Source organism: Pituophis catenifer, unplaced genomic scaffold, assembly GCF_029215685.1.
Source record: "Pituophis catenifer annectens isolate HBS135680 unplaced genomic scaffold, rPitCat1.0.hap2 SCAF_2, whole genome shotgun sequence".
NCBI classification, from domain to species: domain Eukaryota; kingdom Metazoa; phylum Chordata; class Lepidosauria; order Squamata; family Colubridae; genus Pituophis; species Pituophis catenifer.
The window spans coordinates 265,940,965-265,956,631 of NW_027256882.1; the positions used below are offsets into that span (position 1 = coordinate 265,940,965).

General features: G+C 37.2%; 1 protein-coding gene across 1 annotated transcript in view; it reads right to left on the minus strand.

The window, feature by feature from the left end:
• RGS7BP (regulator of G protein signaling 7 binding protein) overlaps positions 1-15,667 on the minus strand; it is a 64,287-nt gene that overhangs the window by 6,587 nt on the left and 42,033 nt on the right. The window contains exon 3 of the mRNA XM_070935861.1: positions 12,071-12,201. Coding sequence (XP_070791962.1) covers positions 12,071-12,201 — 131 coding nt within the window. The remainder of the gene's footprint in view (positions 1-12,070; positions 12,202-15,667) is intronic.

Consider the following 15,667-nt stretch of genomic DNA (forward strand, 5'->3'; position numbering starts at 1 on the left):
TTTTATGCCATTTTTGGGACATCATTATTGTTGAATGAGGAGGAGGAGGGTTGCCAGAGTTGACCTAAATTAAAGAAAAGTGGACTACTTTTTTTCTTTCTTTGATGGAGAAATATAAGGAATTAAAGGAATTGTGGTTTTATTTTGTCATTTCCATGAATTTGCCACATTTATTCAATGTCGGGAGTTATAATTTACAATTTTATTGAAGGATCTAACGAAAAAAATTGATAATTTGAACAAGTATAGTGATCTTTGTTAATATGGATGATGATAATTTAGAAAATTAGTAAGTGCAAACAGAAACATATATCATTTCCCACAACAGGGAAAAATGGATTTGGTTAAGATGGTGATATAAACTGTTTTTAACAAAGAGATTTAATTTGATCTTGTTTTTATGGGACATTGCTTCTGGTTTTTATGCTTGAAATAGAAAAAAAAAAGAAATTTAGTAAAGATTTAGTAAAAGGTTTAGTAATCCTTTAGTTATAGAACCGGTTTATAATAATTATAGTAGTGTAAAAAAACTGAGGTCATAAATGTATTAGCATTTCACTGTGTTGAAAAGATTCAGAAGTCAAACCATTTTTTCCTCTCTTTTTTTTATCCTGCACTCTTTTTATTTTTATTTATTTTAATTTTACTTTATGCCTTAACTTAATAAAACTTTCATTTAAAATGAAAAGAAAAAAAAATGGCTGACAAACTATGCGGCTTATACAGCTATGGATCTGCTGAAGTTTTGCTTGTTTCAGAGCAGATCAAGACCACTGAAGAGGTCTAGAGCAGTGGCCCCCAACCTTTTGGGTACCAGGGACCAGTGCTGTGGAGAGGGGTTTTTCTGCAGACTGGAGGAGGCGTGGTTTTGCATGCTGCCTGCATCCCGCAGATGGGGCTTCACTTGTTTGCACAGCCCAGCTTCTGGCATGCTGTGGACTGCTGCCAGTCCACAGACCAGAGGTTGGGGACCCCTGGTCTAGAGCAGCCCAGGAAAGGACTGCTGTTGCAGAGTAGCCCAAAGGCTACAAACAGGACTAGGGATGAAGCAAGGCACCTGTCTTCTTCTTTCTGCAGTCAGTCTGGCTGAAGGCTAAAAAAATCAAAAGCTGCAAACTCTAAGAATAATAATTAAGCTAAGAATAATTAATGCCCTTATTTACCTCTAAGGGAGAGTCCTTGTACAAATGGTAACATACTTAACAAGATAGACTGTACCAGAAATGGAAGCTTCATGTTGCCATTGGCAAGATAATTAACTTTTACTCCCTGCTGATTTATTGCAAAGCTGCAGGAAGGCAGGAGATGATAATTTAAACGACTTAGCTTAAAGGCTTGACTCAAAAGACATTTGCATTGCTGAAGGAAACCCTTCTTATCTAGCATACGTTATAAATAAAAAGGAGAAAAACCATAAGGTTTTTGGATGCTGGGCATCTGATTATTTTTTGAGAACTCAAGATCTTATGACACCCTGGAGCCAAATCTGTCTCTGTGACAGCAAGTTAGTCAATTTAAAGCAATTTCATTATATCTTTAAGTTCCTTCATGTACTTAAGATTCTGTTTATACAGCACTTGCAAATTTTATAATAAGAGTGAGAAAATCAAAACACACTGTTCAACCAATCCATTCCTTAAATGCTTGGCAAGCCATTTTTGTATCATGCCAAGAGTAAGTTACTAGAAGTCATTAGTTTATTACAGTTATGGAATGCAGCAGCCTAGAAATAAAAATTTAAAAATAAGCCCTTAACAAAAATGGTCTGGCCTCATAGGCAATATTTTTCAGTTGCACCCACCATATTGTGGAGCAGGGCTCTCCAACCTTGGCAACTTTAAGACTTGTGGACTTCAACGCCCAGAATTCCTCAGCCAGCAAAGCAAAGCAAAGCAAAGCAAAGCTGGCTGAGGAATTCTGGGCATTGAAGTCCACATGTCTTAAAGTTGCCAAGTTGGAGACCCCTGTTGTAGAGCACTCTCATCTTGAGAGTAGATTAGCATCATCATTGTTGGCCTTCCAGAAACTGTGAAAGACAGAATTTTTCCTTTGAGGAATGAATGGCCATAATTCTACTTACCAATAAAAACACAAGCAACCACTTTTATGGTTGCTTGTGTTTTTATTGGCTTTTATGTTTTTATTTTGAGAGAACTGGTCTAACACGTGAGATAGCTCACCCATTAACAGAAATAGCTGGACTCAAGAGGGTGAAACAGAAGTATCAGGCTACTTCCTTCAGCTTCAAAAGGGAGGCCGAAAGAAAAAAAAATGCCTTCTCTTGGTAATTCAGAAGGCTCTCTTGCCCAGGATTCCTTCTATTTCAATCAACTCTTCAAATCTGCTTGAATTTGAAGGACATTGCAAATAATGACTCCTTTCGGTCAGTATCAATGCCACAAGGAGTACAAAAATCATTCAACTGTCTGTCAGCAATTTCCCCCTCACAAATACTTGACTGCCACCAGGCAATTGCTCCACCTTGTTCAGGACAAAATGGTTATGAAGTGGCACCTGTGAACAGATAGAAATTCCCAACATTCATCACAGCAAAAGCTCGTAAATAGACACCCAAGTTCTCTCGTCGACTGTGTTTCTTTTTTTTTTATTATTATTGTTTGCCTCAGCCATCACATTTCCTTCCTAGTCTGTCTTTTTTAAAGTACATGTGGAAGAGTAGACTTAGAGGTTGAAATAAGTAAAAATCAGTATGTGAATTGCTTGGGCATAAGTTGCATAAGCATCTGCTTCAAGTGTTCACTTAGACCAATGTTTCTCAACCTGATCAATTTCCCTGGCTGGGAAATTGTGGGAGCTGAAGTCTTAAAGTTGCCAAGGTAGAGAGACACTGATTAGACAAATGGAAAGAAAGCATTTTAGATTCTGCAGGTTGGCCATCTTTTTGTTTGTTTGTCTGTGTGCCTCCACATGCATATTGGAGAATTGTTGGAAAAATATTCAAAGCAGGCAAGTTAGTAAAGATGTGGGTTAACTAACATATGTTAGATGGACATAAATGAAATAAATCAGTGAATAATCATAATGGAGTAATATGAAGTGTACATACTTGTATATACTAGTAATATAAATAACATGATTTCTTCTAGGCCAAAAGTTAATGAAGCGAACAAAAATATATTTCCTACATACTAGAAATTCAAATGAGGCAAATGCAAATTTCTTCACTTAAGAAAGAGAAGTTAAATGTGTAAAATATAAGTGGTTTTGTAGAAGTGCTGGTGAAAAAGACCTTGGAGTAATAGTCATTATAATCGAAAGATAAATCAGCAAGTTTATTTTCCAATGATGTGAAATTACTAGTATGCATGTATATAATTTATCACTGCCTCAATTCTAGTGGATTCTAGATGGGTTATAGAGAACTAATAATACATAAAACAAGAATAATGAACAATACATTTTAATTTCTTTAATTTCTTTTGAATTGGGAAGGGCTCATTTTGACTACTGTGTCCAGTTCAACCTGTCATATTAATGGTAGTAAGAATGATCAAGAAACTAGACACCAATCCTTAGAAGGACAAAGGAGATATTAGGTATATTTATTATTTAACTAGAAGGATGTGATATTAAACAGAAGACCAAGACACGTTCTGTAACATTAAAATGTTGATGCATTTAATGTTGCTAGTTTGGTTATCCTGGTTAGGCCCATATATAAGAGACTGTAGGCTTTCTTGTAATAGTAATATTTATTTCTTTTCTTTCTCAGGAACACAATTAGACAAGCACTAATCTGGGAGGAACAAGAACTTATATACAGAGAAGGCGGGGCTAATGGTAAGTACTAACCAATGGTAAGTGACACAATGACATCACATAATGACATATAAACAAGCACACATATTTACAGATATCAGGTTAGGTATTTTCATCTGTAACAAATCCCCCTCTAAAATACCTAACTAATGGTGGGTTATTAAGATTATATATGCACATCAAGTTTGGAAGTCAAATACATATGTTGTTTGGTTGGCAATGGCTTAGTGAGGATATCAGCAATTTGTTCACTAGTATTGCAATGGATAGCTTTAATAAATCCTATACTTGACAGTTGTCTTACATGTTTATATTTTATATCGATATGTCGAGATCGTTGACCTATTGCTTCGGAAGCTGATATATCAATTGCTGCCTTATTGTCCTCATTGATAATAATTGGATAAACAGGTTCATCCCACACATTGGTTAACAAGTCATCGAACCAAGTTAGATTGTTGACCGCTTTGGATAAACAAACATATTCGGCTTCCGCTGTGGAAGTGGCAATTAAATTCTGTTTGCCTGTGTACCAGTGCACCGCACAGCCATTTATAAGAAAAACATATCCAGAAGTACTTTTTCTGGTTTTTGAATCAGTAGCCCAATCAGCATCAGCGTAGCAGGTCAAAGTTGGTTTTTCAGAAATGAATGGTTCTAAGAATAAGCACATATCAATGCTAGACTTTAGATATTTTAGAATCCTCTTAATTCCTTCCCAGTGGTATGAGTTAGGATTGCTTACATGTCTTGACAACAAATTTACAGCAAGGGTGATATCAGGCCTGGTCCAATTAGATATGTATAATAAGGACCCAATAATTGATCGATATAACGTGTTATCCTTGAATGGTTCGTACTCATTATACACATTCCTATAAAAATCAGTTGACATAGGAGTATCACAAATTTTTGAATTAATTAAGTTACATTTTTGTATGAGTTCCATAATCTTGTCTTTCTGAGATAATTTGAACCCCTTATCTGTTTTGTCAATTTGGACTCCTAGATACTTATTTACCTTTCCTAATATTTTTAAGTTGAAATTTTTGCCTAGTTGTTCAGCGAAATTATCACATTTAATTTTGTCGTGTCCAAAATACAATATATCATCAACATAAATCAAAACATATTCAATAGAATCATTATTTTTTTTTGTGAAAAAACAAAAATCAGATGAAGTAGCTACAAAACCCATATTTTTAAGTATCTTTGATAAGCACTCATACCACCGCTTACCGGACTGTTTTAGTCCATAAAGGCTCTTGTTTAATAGCCAAATTTCTCCCTTTTTTGTATCCTTTCCTGGGGGTGCTTTCACATAAATTTCTTTATCTAGATCAGCGTGCAGATAGGCTGTCTGCACGTCAAATTGATATACTTCCAGATTTAAGATAGAAGCTAACACTAGTGCTGTTTTCACGCTTTCTGATCTAACGGTTGGGGAGTAAGTGTCTTCATAGTCATCCGGAAATCTTTGGGCAAAGCCTTGAGCCACCAACCTGGCTTTGTATAGGAATTTACCATCCTCTAGCTCCTTGATTTTATAGATCCACCTAGTGCCAATAGGGGATTTCTCAGTGGGCAGGTCTGTTGGTGTATATACATTTAGTTCTCTCAAACTGTCCATCTCTTTTTTCATTGCTTCCTCCCACTTACTTTTTTCTTCTAGGGGTAGCTTAAGTATGTCATCATATGTGTTAGGAGTCAGGTGTTTAGCTTGGATAGACAGTACGTAATCATCTAATCTTTTAGGAATTATGCCCCTATTGGATCTAATGGGCCTATTCTGGGGATGTTCATCGCTATGCATATACTTAGCTTCTTTTTCGGTTAATTGATCTACTTTCAAAGTGGGGTGTCCTTTTTTCCATTCATCATTAACTATTACTGGGCATTTGATTCTGTTAGTAGATGTGGATTTGGGGTTCGTATCTGATGTGTGATGTTTTGCGTGCGTGTGTGTAATATTTTTTGATTCTGGGTAAATTTCATTGAGATGTAATTTTGACCAGTTCATGTGTTCATGAAACACGGCAGATCTGGATACAATGAAGTGATTATTTTTATCAATGAAGCGATATCCCTTGGTTCCTGATTCGTACCCCATAAATATCAGTCTTTTGGATACTTTCTCTCCTTTGCGCCTTAACTGTGAGGGCACATATACATCAGCAGATACACCAAATACGTGTAAATGCCCAATTTTTGGTTTCCTTCCATACATGAGTTCGTATGGGGTCTTATTGATTGTACTGGACCATAAGCGATTTATAGTGTAATTGGAATAATTAAGGGCTTCAGCCCAGAATGACTGGTTTAAACCAGCATCATCTAACACACATTTAACCATGGTTTGTAGCAAACCATTCTTCCTTTCAGAGACTCCATTTTGGAATGGGGAAAATGGACAAGATTTAAAGTGCAATATTCCTTGTGATTTTAGCCAAATTGAAAATTCGTTGGATAGGAATTCCGACCCCCTGTCAGTCATTATTTGTTTGATTTTGGTATTGTGTTGTGTTTCTACCATTTTAAAGAACTCCTTAAATTTTTTGAAAACCTCACTTTTGTGGTTAAGGGTGTATACAAAACCAAATCTACTATAGTCATCGACTATGGTCAGGAAGTATCTTTTTTTGTATTTAATTGAAGGTTTTAATGGGCCTACTACATCCATATGAATTAGTTGAAAGGTTGATTGTGTGGTGCGAGTGGCTTTTTTGGGTTTTGGCTTGTTTTTAATTTTGGAAGAATTGCACACAGAGCATTCTAAGTAATTTTTACAGTTCTTTATCTTTAAATCTTCGGAACACTCTAACATTTTTCGTATGACTGGAAAGCTCGCGTGTCCTAGCTTTCTGTGGAGTAAGTGACTACAATTATCGTGAATAGGTTTTCCATTGTTTAAATTTTCAGACATATTAGTATCAGTGTTTGATGCATTCTTATCATTATTTTCATCATGGCTATCTGAATTTGGTTTTTCGTTTCTTAATTGATAGTTTGCATAGACTAGTTCGTTATCTTGTGGCAGTAGGTATGTTAGTCCATCATTTGTAAATAGTTTACCTATGTTTCTGTTGTTCTTAGTCATGAATACCTTTCCACCTCTGAAAGTGGTTTCTATTGCATTGTCTATGCTTAACTTTAGGGTTGCCAATATGTTATTTGGAATTTCGGGCACAAATAGTACCCCCTCTATTTTTCCTATACCTTTTATATGCGTGTCTCCTATTCCTCTCACTAGGACTCTATTTTGGTTTGCTACTTTAATATAATATTTCTTTTCAGTGAAGTTACTTAATATTTCTCTATTATGAGTTGTATGGCATGTGGCTCCTGAATCTATGAGCCAGGTGTTGAGTGAATCAGATATCAAAGTGTTATTATTTCTTATTCCATATAGTGATCCTTTCTTATTTTCTCTAGGGTTATTTCTGTATGTTTGTCTTTCTCTAGAGTGTGGTGATTCTCTTCTCTTATACCTGTAATCTGGGGAGGTTCTGTCTAAAAAGTGTATTCTTCTATCCTTGTGTTTATATGAGTCACTGTATCCTATATTCTTGGGGCAGTCTCTACTCTGATGTCTTTCAGATCCGCATGTGAGACATTCATGTGGGTATCTGTCTCTGGCCCTGAAATCAGTCCTTCTTTGATTTCTACCTTCTCTTTGTTGTGTATATCGCTCTCTTCTAAGTCTATCTTCAGTAATAAGCTTATTGGTAAGGTTTTCTAAAGTAATTTGCTCTATACTTAGGTTATCTATTAGTGTAATGTAGTTATCCCAGCTGTGATCTAGTGAGTTAATTATAATGCTTTTCATGGTGTTGTCAGAAATGGTTTCTCCCCTTTGAATAAGGTCTGCTCTTACAGCGTTTAAATTCAAGATATGCTCACTCATGGATGTATCATGTTTTAGTTTGGCAGAATAGAATTCCCTAGAGATTTTTGTGGTAGTGGCTACATTTTTGCTATAGAACAGTCTGAATAATTTTTGATATACTTCAAATACAGTTAAATTATGCTCTATACTGGGGAGTATACTTGGGGAAATAGAAACAATTAACATATAGTATGCTTTGTGGTGGAGGCAGTCTATTTCATAGGTCCAAGGCTTATTTGGTGGGTTATCAATAAAAAATAAAACATTTTCTTTCATATATACAATCTGTAAACACTGATCCCATTCCATTAAGTTGCTTCCATCTAATTTCAATTTTATAAAGTCTGGAGGTATTGTCCCTGAGTGTAGTGAGGTGTTATTCATGTTTAGTAGCTGTCCATGATTTAAGACCTTAGCATACTCACAATAAGGCCTGGGTATGGTAGATGTATGTCTGTATTTACTTATCTCTATGTTGCGCTGACTTGTATTTATGTTTCCTTCTTCTTTCTTTGCAGGCTCGTTCTGGGCATGCTCAGTCCTCATTTTTCTCCAGCAGTCGATGAGGGAGGTTCCTGTGTCTGCAGCTCCTGGGGTGAAGTCCCAGACGGCCTTCTGTTGCTCTGCTTTGTTTCCGGAGGGCCTCTGGTGACTGAAGAATGCCTGGGGTGCTGCTCTGCTCATCGGGGAGTCTTCTCTGAGGTCGTCAGTAAGTGGAGCTTGAGGCGGGCCGCCATTGCCAATGGAGCCGGGTTGTTCAGGGAGCTGCTCTTCAGTAGGTAAGTATGATTGCCAGCTTGTCTTTCTTCGGGTGGCTAGGCCTTTCTTTAGACAGTCTATTTCTTTTTGGCCTTTGGTAGATGGTAGTTTAGAATTTTCTATTTCATTTTCTGGTTGTTTGTTTGGTATTGTTAGTTTAGTCCCGAGTGCTGCAGTTAGCACCTGTATAGCATTGTCTATTTCTACTTCAGTAGGTTGAGCTTTGTTTTGTTTAAATAATTGTTTTTTATTTGTTTTTGGACTCGGGTAATCATCTTCTTGGTAGGTTTTGTTTTTTATTTCGTAGTTTGAGGTTTGGAATTCTTTTAGTAATTGGTCAGGCATTTTAGAGGTATTAGGTGGGTAAGATGGCTGCCATGAAAAAGGCGGGAAGCTGTCGCCATCTTTGGTGTCATTTTTGAAGTCAGGGGTTGAATTTCTTACCTTGCAGTTTTCTTGTTTGTTATTTTCGTTATCTGCTGCTGTTCCGTGGTCGTTTATTATGCTGCGGATTTTCACAAGCAGATTTGATTCAGCTGTAGTTGTTTCTATTAATTCTAGTATTTTTCTTTTTACCTCATCTTCTTTGTTTGGTGTTAGCAGTTCATTTTCTTGTAATTGCGTTTGTTTCTTAATATTTTCAAGTGGTGTATATTTGTCAGGAGTTAGTTGAGCTGCCATTCTTTTCGTTATGTATCTGGTGGCAGGTCTTCTTTTGTCGTTATGTGAGTCTTGCATCTTTATGTTCGGTTGGGCCTACCAAACCATCCTCTTGCTACCAATTTGTTGCTAGTTTGGTTATCCTGGTTAGGCCCATATATAAGAGACTGTAGGCTTTCTTGTAATAGTAATATTTATTTCTTTTCTTTCTCAGGAACACAATTAGACAAGCACTAATCTGGGAGGAACAAGAACTTATATACAGAGAAGGCGGGGCTAATGGTAAGTACTAACCAATGGTAAGTGACACAATGACATCACATAATGACATATAAACAAGCACACATATTTACAGATATCAGGTTAGGTATTTTCATCTGTAACATTTAATTACCAGAAAGCACTTTCCAAATGACTTCTTAGTAGCAAGAGAAGTATGACAGAATGTATAGAATGTACAGTATACTGTACTTAGAAAGTAGATGAGCTCACCACTAAATGAATCAAGGAGACTCTGGAGAGTGTTTGGTCAAGAATACTTTAATTTATGTTCCTCCAAGGAACATACATCCAGTATCTACGATTGTGCATTTCTTTTATTTGAGAAAATGATGCAACGATCTAGTTGCACAATATTCTCCAGGAAAAGCTGTGCACATCAGGTTTGTGACATAAGCACAGGTTTGCTAGCAAGTTAATAGTTGAAAAGCAGGCAAGCCAGATGGTAAATCCCAACTCATGTCACATAGAAGGAGTTACTGGAATAACATTCTATAGTACTTAAGAAAGAAGAGCATAGGGGACTGAGTGAACTTTGTGAGAAAACTTTAAAAGCATTTGTACGTTAAAAGTGTGACATTCTTATAGAAAAGTGTTTTTATAAGTAGTAACAGGAGGAATAAGTCCTGTGGATAAAAAAAACATTTTACTTTCTTAATTCTGGCTACAACTATGAATTTACCAAAAACAGATGAGGGGATGTGCTAGTTTTGGGCGGCATAGGAGTGCTTTTAAAAGTACTCCTTTCCTCCTCTCTCCCCCATAAGAATATCCCCAGAGCAAGCCATGCAGAGTTGAGTTCCTAAGGTTTGGCTTCTGCTCAATTAGTGTGTAGGAGGAAGGCATCGTGCTTGCAAGAGAAGGGCACATCTGGATTAAAAACAGCTCAATGTCTTTTTGCAAAAGAGCTATTTTAGTTTCAATATGTTTACTGCCCCCATACAAGGAGGTTGATTTTATTTCTGTAGATTAGCTCCCCGAAGGAAGAAAGTGGACCTAGGTAGCTAGCTGAACTTTACCAATGATATAAAAAGCAACAGGGAACCTTGAGCTTTGATTTTGCAAAATTGTTTTGTATCCACAAGGCAAGAAAAGTCAGCAAAGCATCTAAATGCGCAGCTTGCTTAAGTTGATATCCTATCTTCCTGAGTTTAGGGGGTCAGAGAACTGATGATGCTACATATATTCATAATTACACGTTCTTGGGAACATATTCATAAAGAAAACGAGTGCGGTCAGGTGAAAAATTATTTGGTAGACATCTCCCAGAAAATTGCTTAGTAATGCATCTTGACTGTGTAGTACAGACTCAGAACCTCAGTCTCAGGAAATAAAATAATATTCAGAGTTAAACATGGAAGATGCAGTTGTGAATAGCTGCTATATGTTTAGTCAACTGTGATGCCTTTTATATGTCGGTTAATAATGCAATGATAACACTCTTACTTTCAGAATATTAGGAGTGCTTGGTGGACATGACCTTCCTTGCTTCTGAGAACAAAGGCTTTGCTTGAAGCCTCTTAGAAGTAGGGTTTTCCAGCATTAATGAGATAATTATTCAGAAATTCTGTTCCATTAGAACATGAAGCTAATGATATTTCCTTCTACTGGCTTGTCTCGCTATGTATTCAGGAGTCATTTTGTTTCATACATCTAGTGTAATATGCCTGCTTTGGTTGGCAGTAATTTCAGGTCCTGGTTAGAAGACCTTCATATTGCTTTCTATTTGGTAAGTGGAGATGATAGAGACCACTGATATTGATGTCATTAACTATTGAATTAATCTCCCTCCCTTATAAATTGCCATTTCACCAACTACCAGAACTAAGAAGTAGAGTAACTTCAACAATTCTGCTTCTGACTTGCCCCCCCCCTCTGATTTGTTTCTGTCTTAACTAATTTTTATGATAATTCTGTGCTCTAAGAAATTATTTATTGAATTTATATGCCACCCATCTTGCATAACGGCAACTCTAGGTAGATTGAAAAAAATTGTGTTTTTTCTTTGCTGCTCAGGGGAAGGATGTTGTTCCTTCCCCCAAGTAATACTGACCCTTGATGCTACAGATTGAGATATTGTTCATGGAGAACTAAGTCTTAGGCTTGTCACAGAATGCTGTCAATGCTCCTCCTCCATTAAAAAAAACATACAAGCTGGTTGATTTTGAGCTGGTGTGCTATTTTGAAATGTGGGATCTGTGATTCCAAAGAACGGTGGGTTTTATTTTGGCCTATGGAAGAAATAAGAAGAGATAAAATGGTTGGTGTGTGTGGGTGTGTGTGTGAAGAGGATGGGATGGACCACATATATATTGCTTTGACTTTTAGGGGAACTATGAGAAAAATATTTATTTCTAGCTAAATATACAAATACTGTTACGATACTTTAAAACAATGCTTTTAGACTATTTACTTAAAATGAATTCGTAGTGACCTGTGGCCAGAATAAATTTTTTGAAAGCAACAAATCAACATCCATATTCTTTTGCAAATCTGCATCAGAGGATTTACCGGTATACTGCCTAAAGATGTAACAAATGTCAACTGCAATGGAATGGCTACAAAGGTCTGGACTGAGTGGCTCTGTAACTATATATGGGCAGACTGACTGAAGATTAATAGATGATGGTCCTATTTCACAATTAGCCAATTAGAGCTGAGCTGAATGAAACAATATCTGAAGGATTTATCATGTTACCTTCCTACCTTTCCGATGAAGTTGAAGTGATCCAAGAAGGCATATGGATTTCAGCATCTCTGTTGTGTACATTTCTAAGCAACACTGCAACTGGATATATAGTCTACAGATTTCAGGATGAATTTCCCCATCTTCTGGCCTGCAATAGATATATGTATGTGTAAAACAAATAGAAAATGTTATCATTGCCAACCAATGATTCTCCTCCCCACGTTTCTCCATACAATTTACATTATACATACTGTGTGTGTGTGTATATACACATACACACACGCATGCACGCACACACTATATAAACATTTTTCTTTTGGAAGAAATGCCTAAACAAAAACCATTTAATTGTAGCGACATTAAGAAGGTATAGAATCATCAGCTACCAATTCTTCCCTGCCTTACTTCTCTGGATAAGACAAGCCAAGACTGGAAGTTCAGTTGAGGAAACAATTTGTGATTGTTATCATGAAAGTCAATGACGCCAAAAGAATTGCATAAGGCAATGAATATTTCAAAACCCAGGTAGCAAAATCAAGCAAACACTTCAGGAACAAACATTCCCAATTTTATTTCAAGGTGTTGATTCCTTCCTTTTGCTTCTTTCTCCAGCAAGAAAAATCAGTATGCTAATGATCACTTGTTTATTAGTCAATTTCCAACTTTGCTTATTTATTTTTTTTAAAAAGCACCCAACCCCAATTACTAAATCTTTCCCAAAATTTGCCAAATGGAAATGCAAGCTTCATTTATTTTATGTAAGAGAATGTTATTTCTAATTCCATATGAAATATATTTAAAATTACATTAAGAACTGATTTACGCCAACATAACCTGTGAAATCTTTGATCTTGATCTTTTGATCAAGTATACTACCATTCTGGCTCCAAATATATTCATTTATTTTTTTAAATTATCTGCAATATAGCATTATACTTGACCACAACTATAGTGAATCCTAATTATGACTGAAAAATACTTTTAGAAACATGTTTTGAAATTAACTATGGGTTGTGAAAAAGACAACAATTCTATATTAGTTATTAGGTTCAAATAAAATTAAACAGTGGTTTATTGAAAATCGAAACAAAGTTGTGCGGTGAGTCTTAGTAGGACTTACTATGGAAGGTACTGAGATGTTGTACTGCACTTCTACCAATGAGGTTAATTATAATCACTTGGTACACACCTGATTTAATGATGGTAATTGGGATGATAATTTCCACCATTAAATGACAGTTGTAAAGTGCAAAACCATATGATGGTGCTGCTTAGTAATGGCAATTCCAGCATTTCTGGTTGCTATCGTTAAATTGTGCAACATTGTTAAACACGTCGCATGGTCACCATCTGTCACCTCTTGCCATCTTACTCAGACTTTGCAAATGGTGATACCGCGACTGTAGGACACTGCAACCTTATATTTGCAAAGCAGCCATGAAGACCAATTGGAAGTACCACTTGTTCAGTGCAGTTGTAATTTCCAGTGGTCATTGAATGGGTGGTCCTTAATCAAGGGTTACCTGTATTCTATGCAACACTAAGCCATTTTAAAATCCTAGCTGTTGAACAATATTGCCCTGATTTGCATATACCCTAAGCCTAAATCAAATCAAATAATGTCTTAGTGTTATATGTGAACCAAATATTCAACAATGAAAGACATTTCACATTTTGAAAGATTGTGAAGGGGAAAAAATAATCTACCAACTTCTATTCAAAAAGCTTGATAGTTATACAGAATATAGTTCTCTGAGCACAGGATATTTTTCTTCTTTATTCATATGGGAAATACTCCATGTGAATGATGGGAAAATAGCCATGTGTACAGAGTTCTGGATTGCAGCCATATTTATTTTTAACCAAAACATTAAATAAACATTTCATTAGGCCAAGAGAAATTACAAGCATGATCCAGTATTTCTCAAAGCTCTGTTGCTATGCATGCCACATAGATCAACACTGCCACATAGATCAACATTACCCCAGAGAGCCAGATGGCCCTGACTTCATTGGCCTTTCACAAGGCATTAAAGATCTGAATCTTCCCACCCGCATTTGGGCTGGGAGATGTTAAAATCAATCCCATCTTCTAATTGTTTTGTCACAGTAATTTGAAGGGCAATGGGTTTTTTTGACCCATGGCTTCTGTTATAGGCATTATTTTGAATACAGATTTTATGAATCATATGTTATTATTTTTATAGTACATTGCTCAGGGTTGTCTTGGAAAAATGGGTGATTCTACAGAGTTACACAAATAAGAAATAAAATTAATTGTACAGAATATGACATCTCAATGCAATAATTTTCTAAAAAAGAAAAAAGAGGAATCAAAGAGGAATTGCAATACTTGCAATTTCAAAATACTATTTCTGAGTTAGTATTATTGCCCTTATTTGTAAGAGATTTTTTCTATGTTAAATTACCCCAATCTATCATAAGGACAGAACCTGACAAAGCAGTAAACAATGATTCTCCAGCCAGACATAATCATGTAAAATGGAATAGGTGCCTTTGGTATTACTTTCCTATCTGCAATTTATCTAGTTGAATTTTTGAAGATTCTATTGTTACAGAACGGACGTTGCTTACCTGAACGTCCCTTCTCGACGCGCAGCTGGAGAATCCAAAGCTTCGGGGTAGTTCAGTAGTTAGGTAGCCTACACTGAGTGTGCTCCTTTAAGAGATTTCTCTTCAGACACGCCCACTTGCTCAACAGAGTCCCAGTTTTGTTCACGAAGTAAGGAGCAGTAGAGCGTAAAGAAGAAAGGTTCAGCAGCCAGGCTGGGTGGGTTGGATTCTCCAGCTGCGCGTCGAGAAGGGACGTTCAGGTAAGCAACGTCCGTTCTCCAACGCACAGCTTGGAGAATCCAAAGCTTCGGGATTTACCCAAGCAAGTTTATACAGGGAGGGTGGCTGGCTGCTGCGCATCGTCTGAAGAGTTGCATACAGCTTGGAGCACCCGACGGCCGAAGGATGCCTCCGCCGAGGCAAAGGAGTCCACCTTGTAGTGTCGGATGAAGGGATTCAAGGATGACCAGGTGGCCGCTCTGCAGATGTCAGAGATGGAGGCATTAGTGGCCCAGGCGGCCGTTGTGGCGGCGCTCCTGGTAGAATGTGGAAGAATCCTCTGCGGAATTGGTCTGTTCCGAGCTGAATAAGCCTTGGAGATGCAGGACTTAATCCACCTCCCAATGGTTGTGGAGGATACCTTCCGGCCCATGGAGGAGGGCAGAAAGGAAACGAAGAGCGATTCTGATTTCCGGAAATGCTGTGTTCGTTTAATATACCTGCGCAGGGCCCGTCGGACATCTAGCAGGTGCCAGTCTGCTTCCCGAGGATGTCGAGGATCGGGGCAGAAGTCCGGAAGGATTAATTCCTGGGCTCGATGGAATGTGGAATTTACTTTAGGCAGGAATGAGGGGTCTAGTCTTAGTACCACGCGATTTGCATGGAAGATACAAAGGTCGCTTCTCACAGACAGTGCAGCTAGTTCGGATACACGGCGAGCCGAAGTAATCGCGACCAGAAACGCCACCTTAAGAGTCAGAAAGCGGAGGCTAATGGAGGCGAGAGGCTCAAATGGAGGATGCATGAGGGCCTGAAGGACC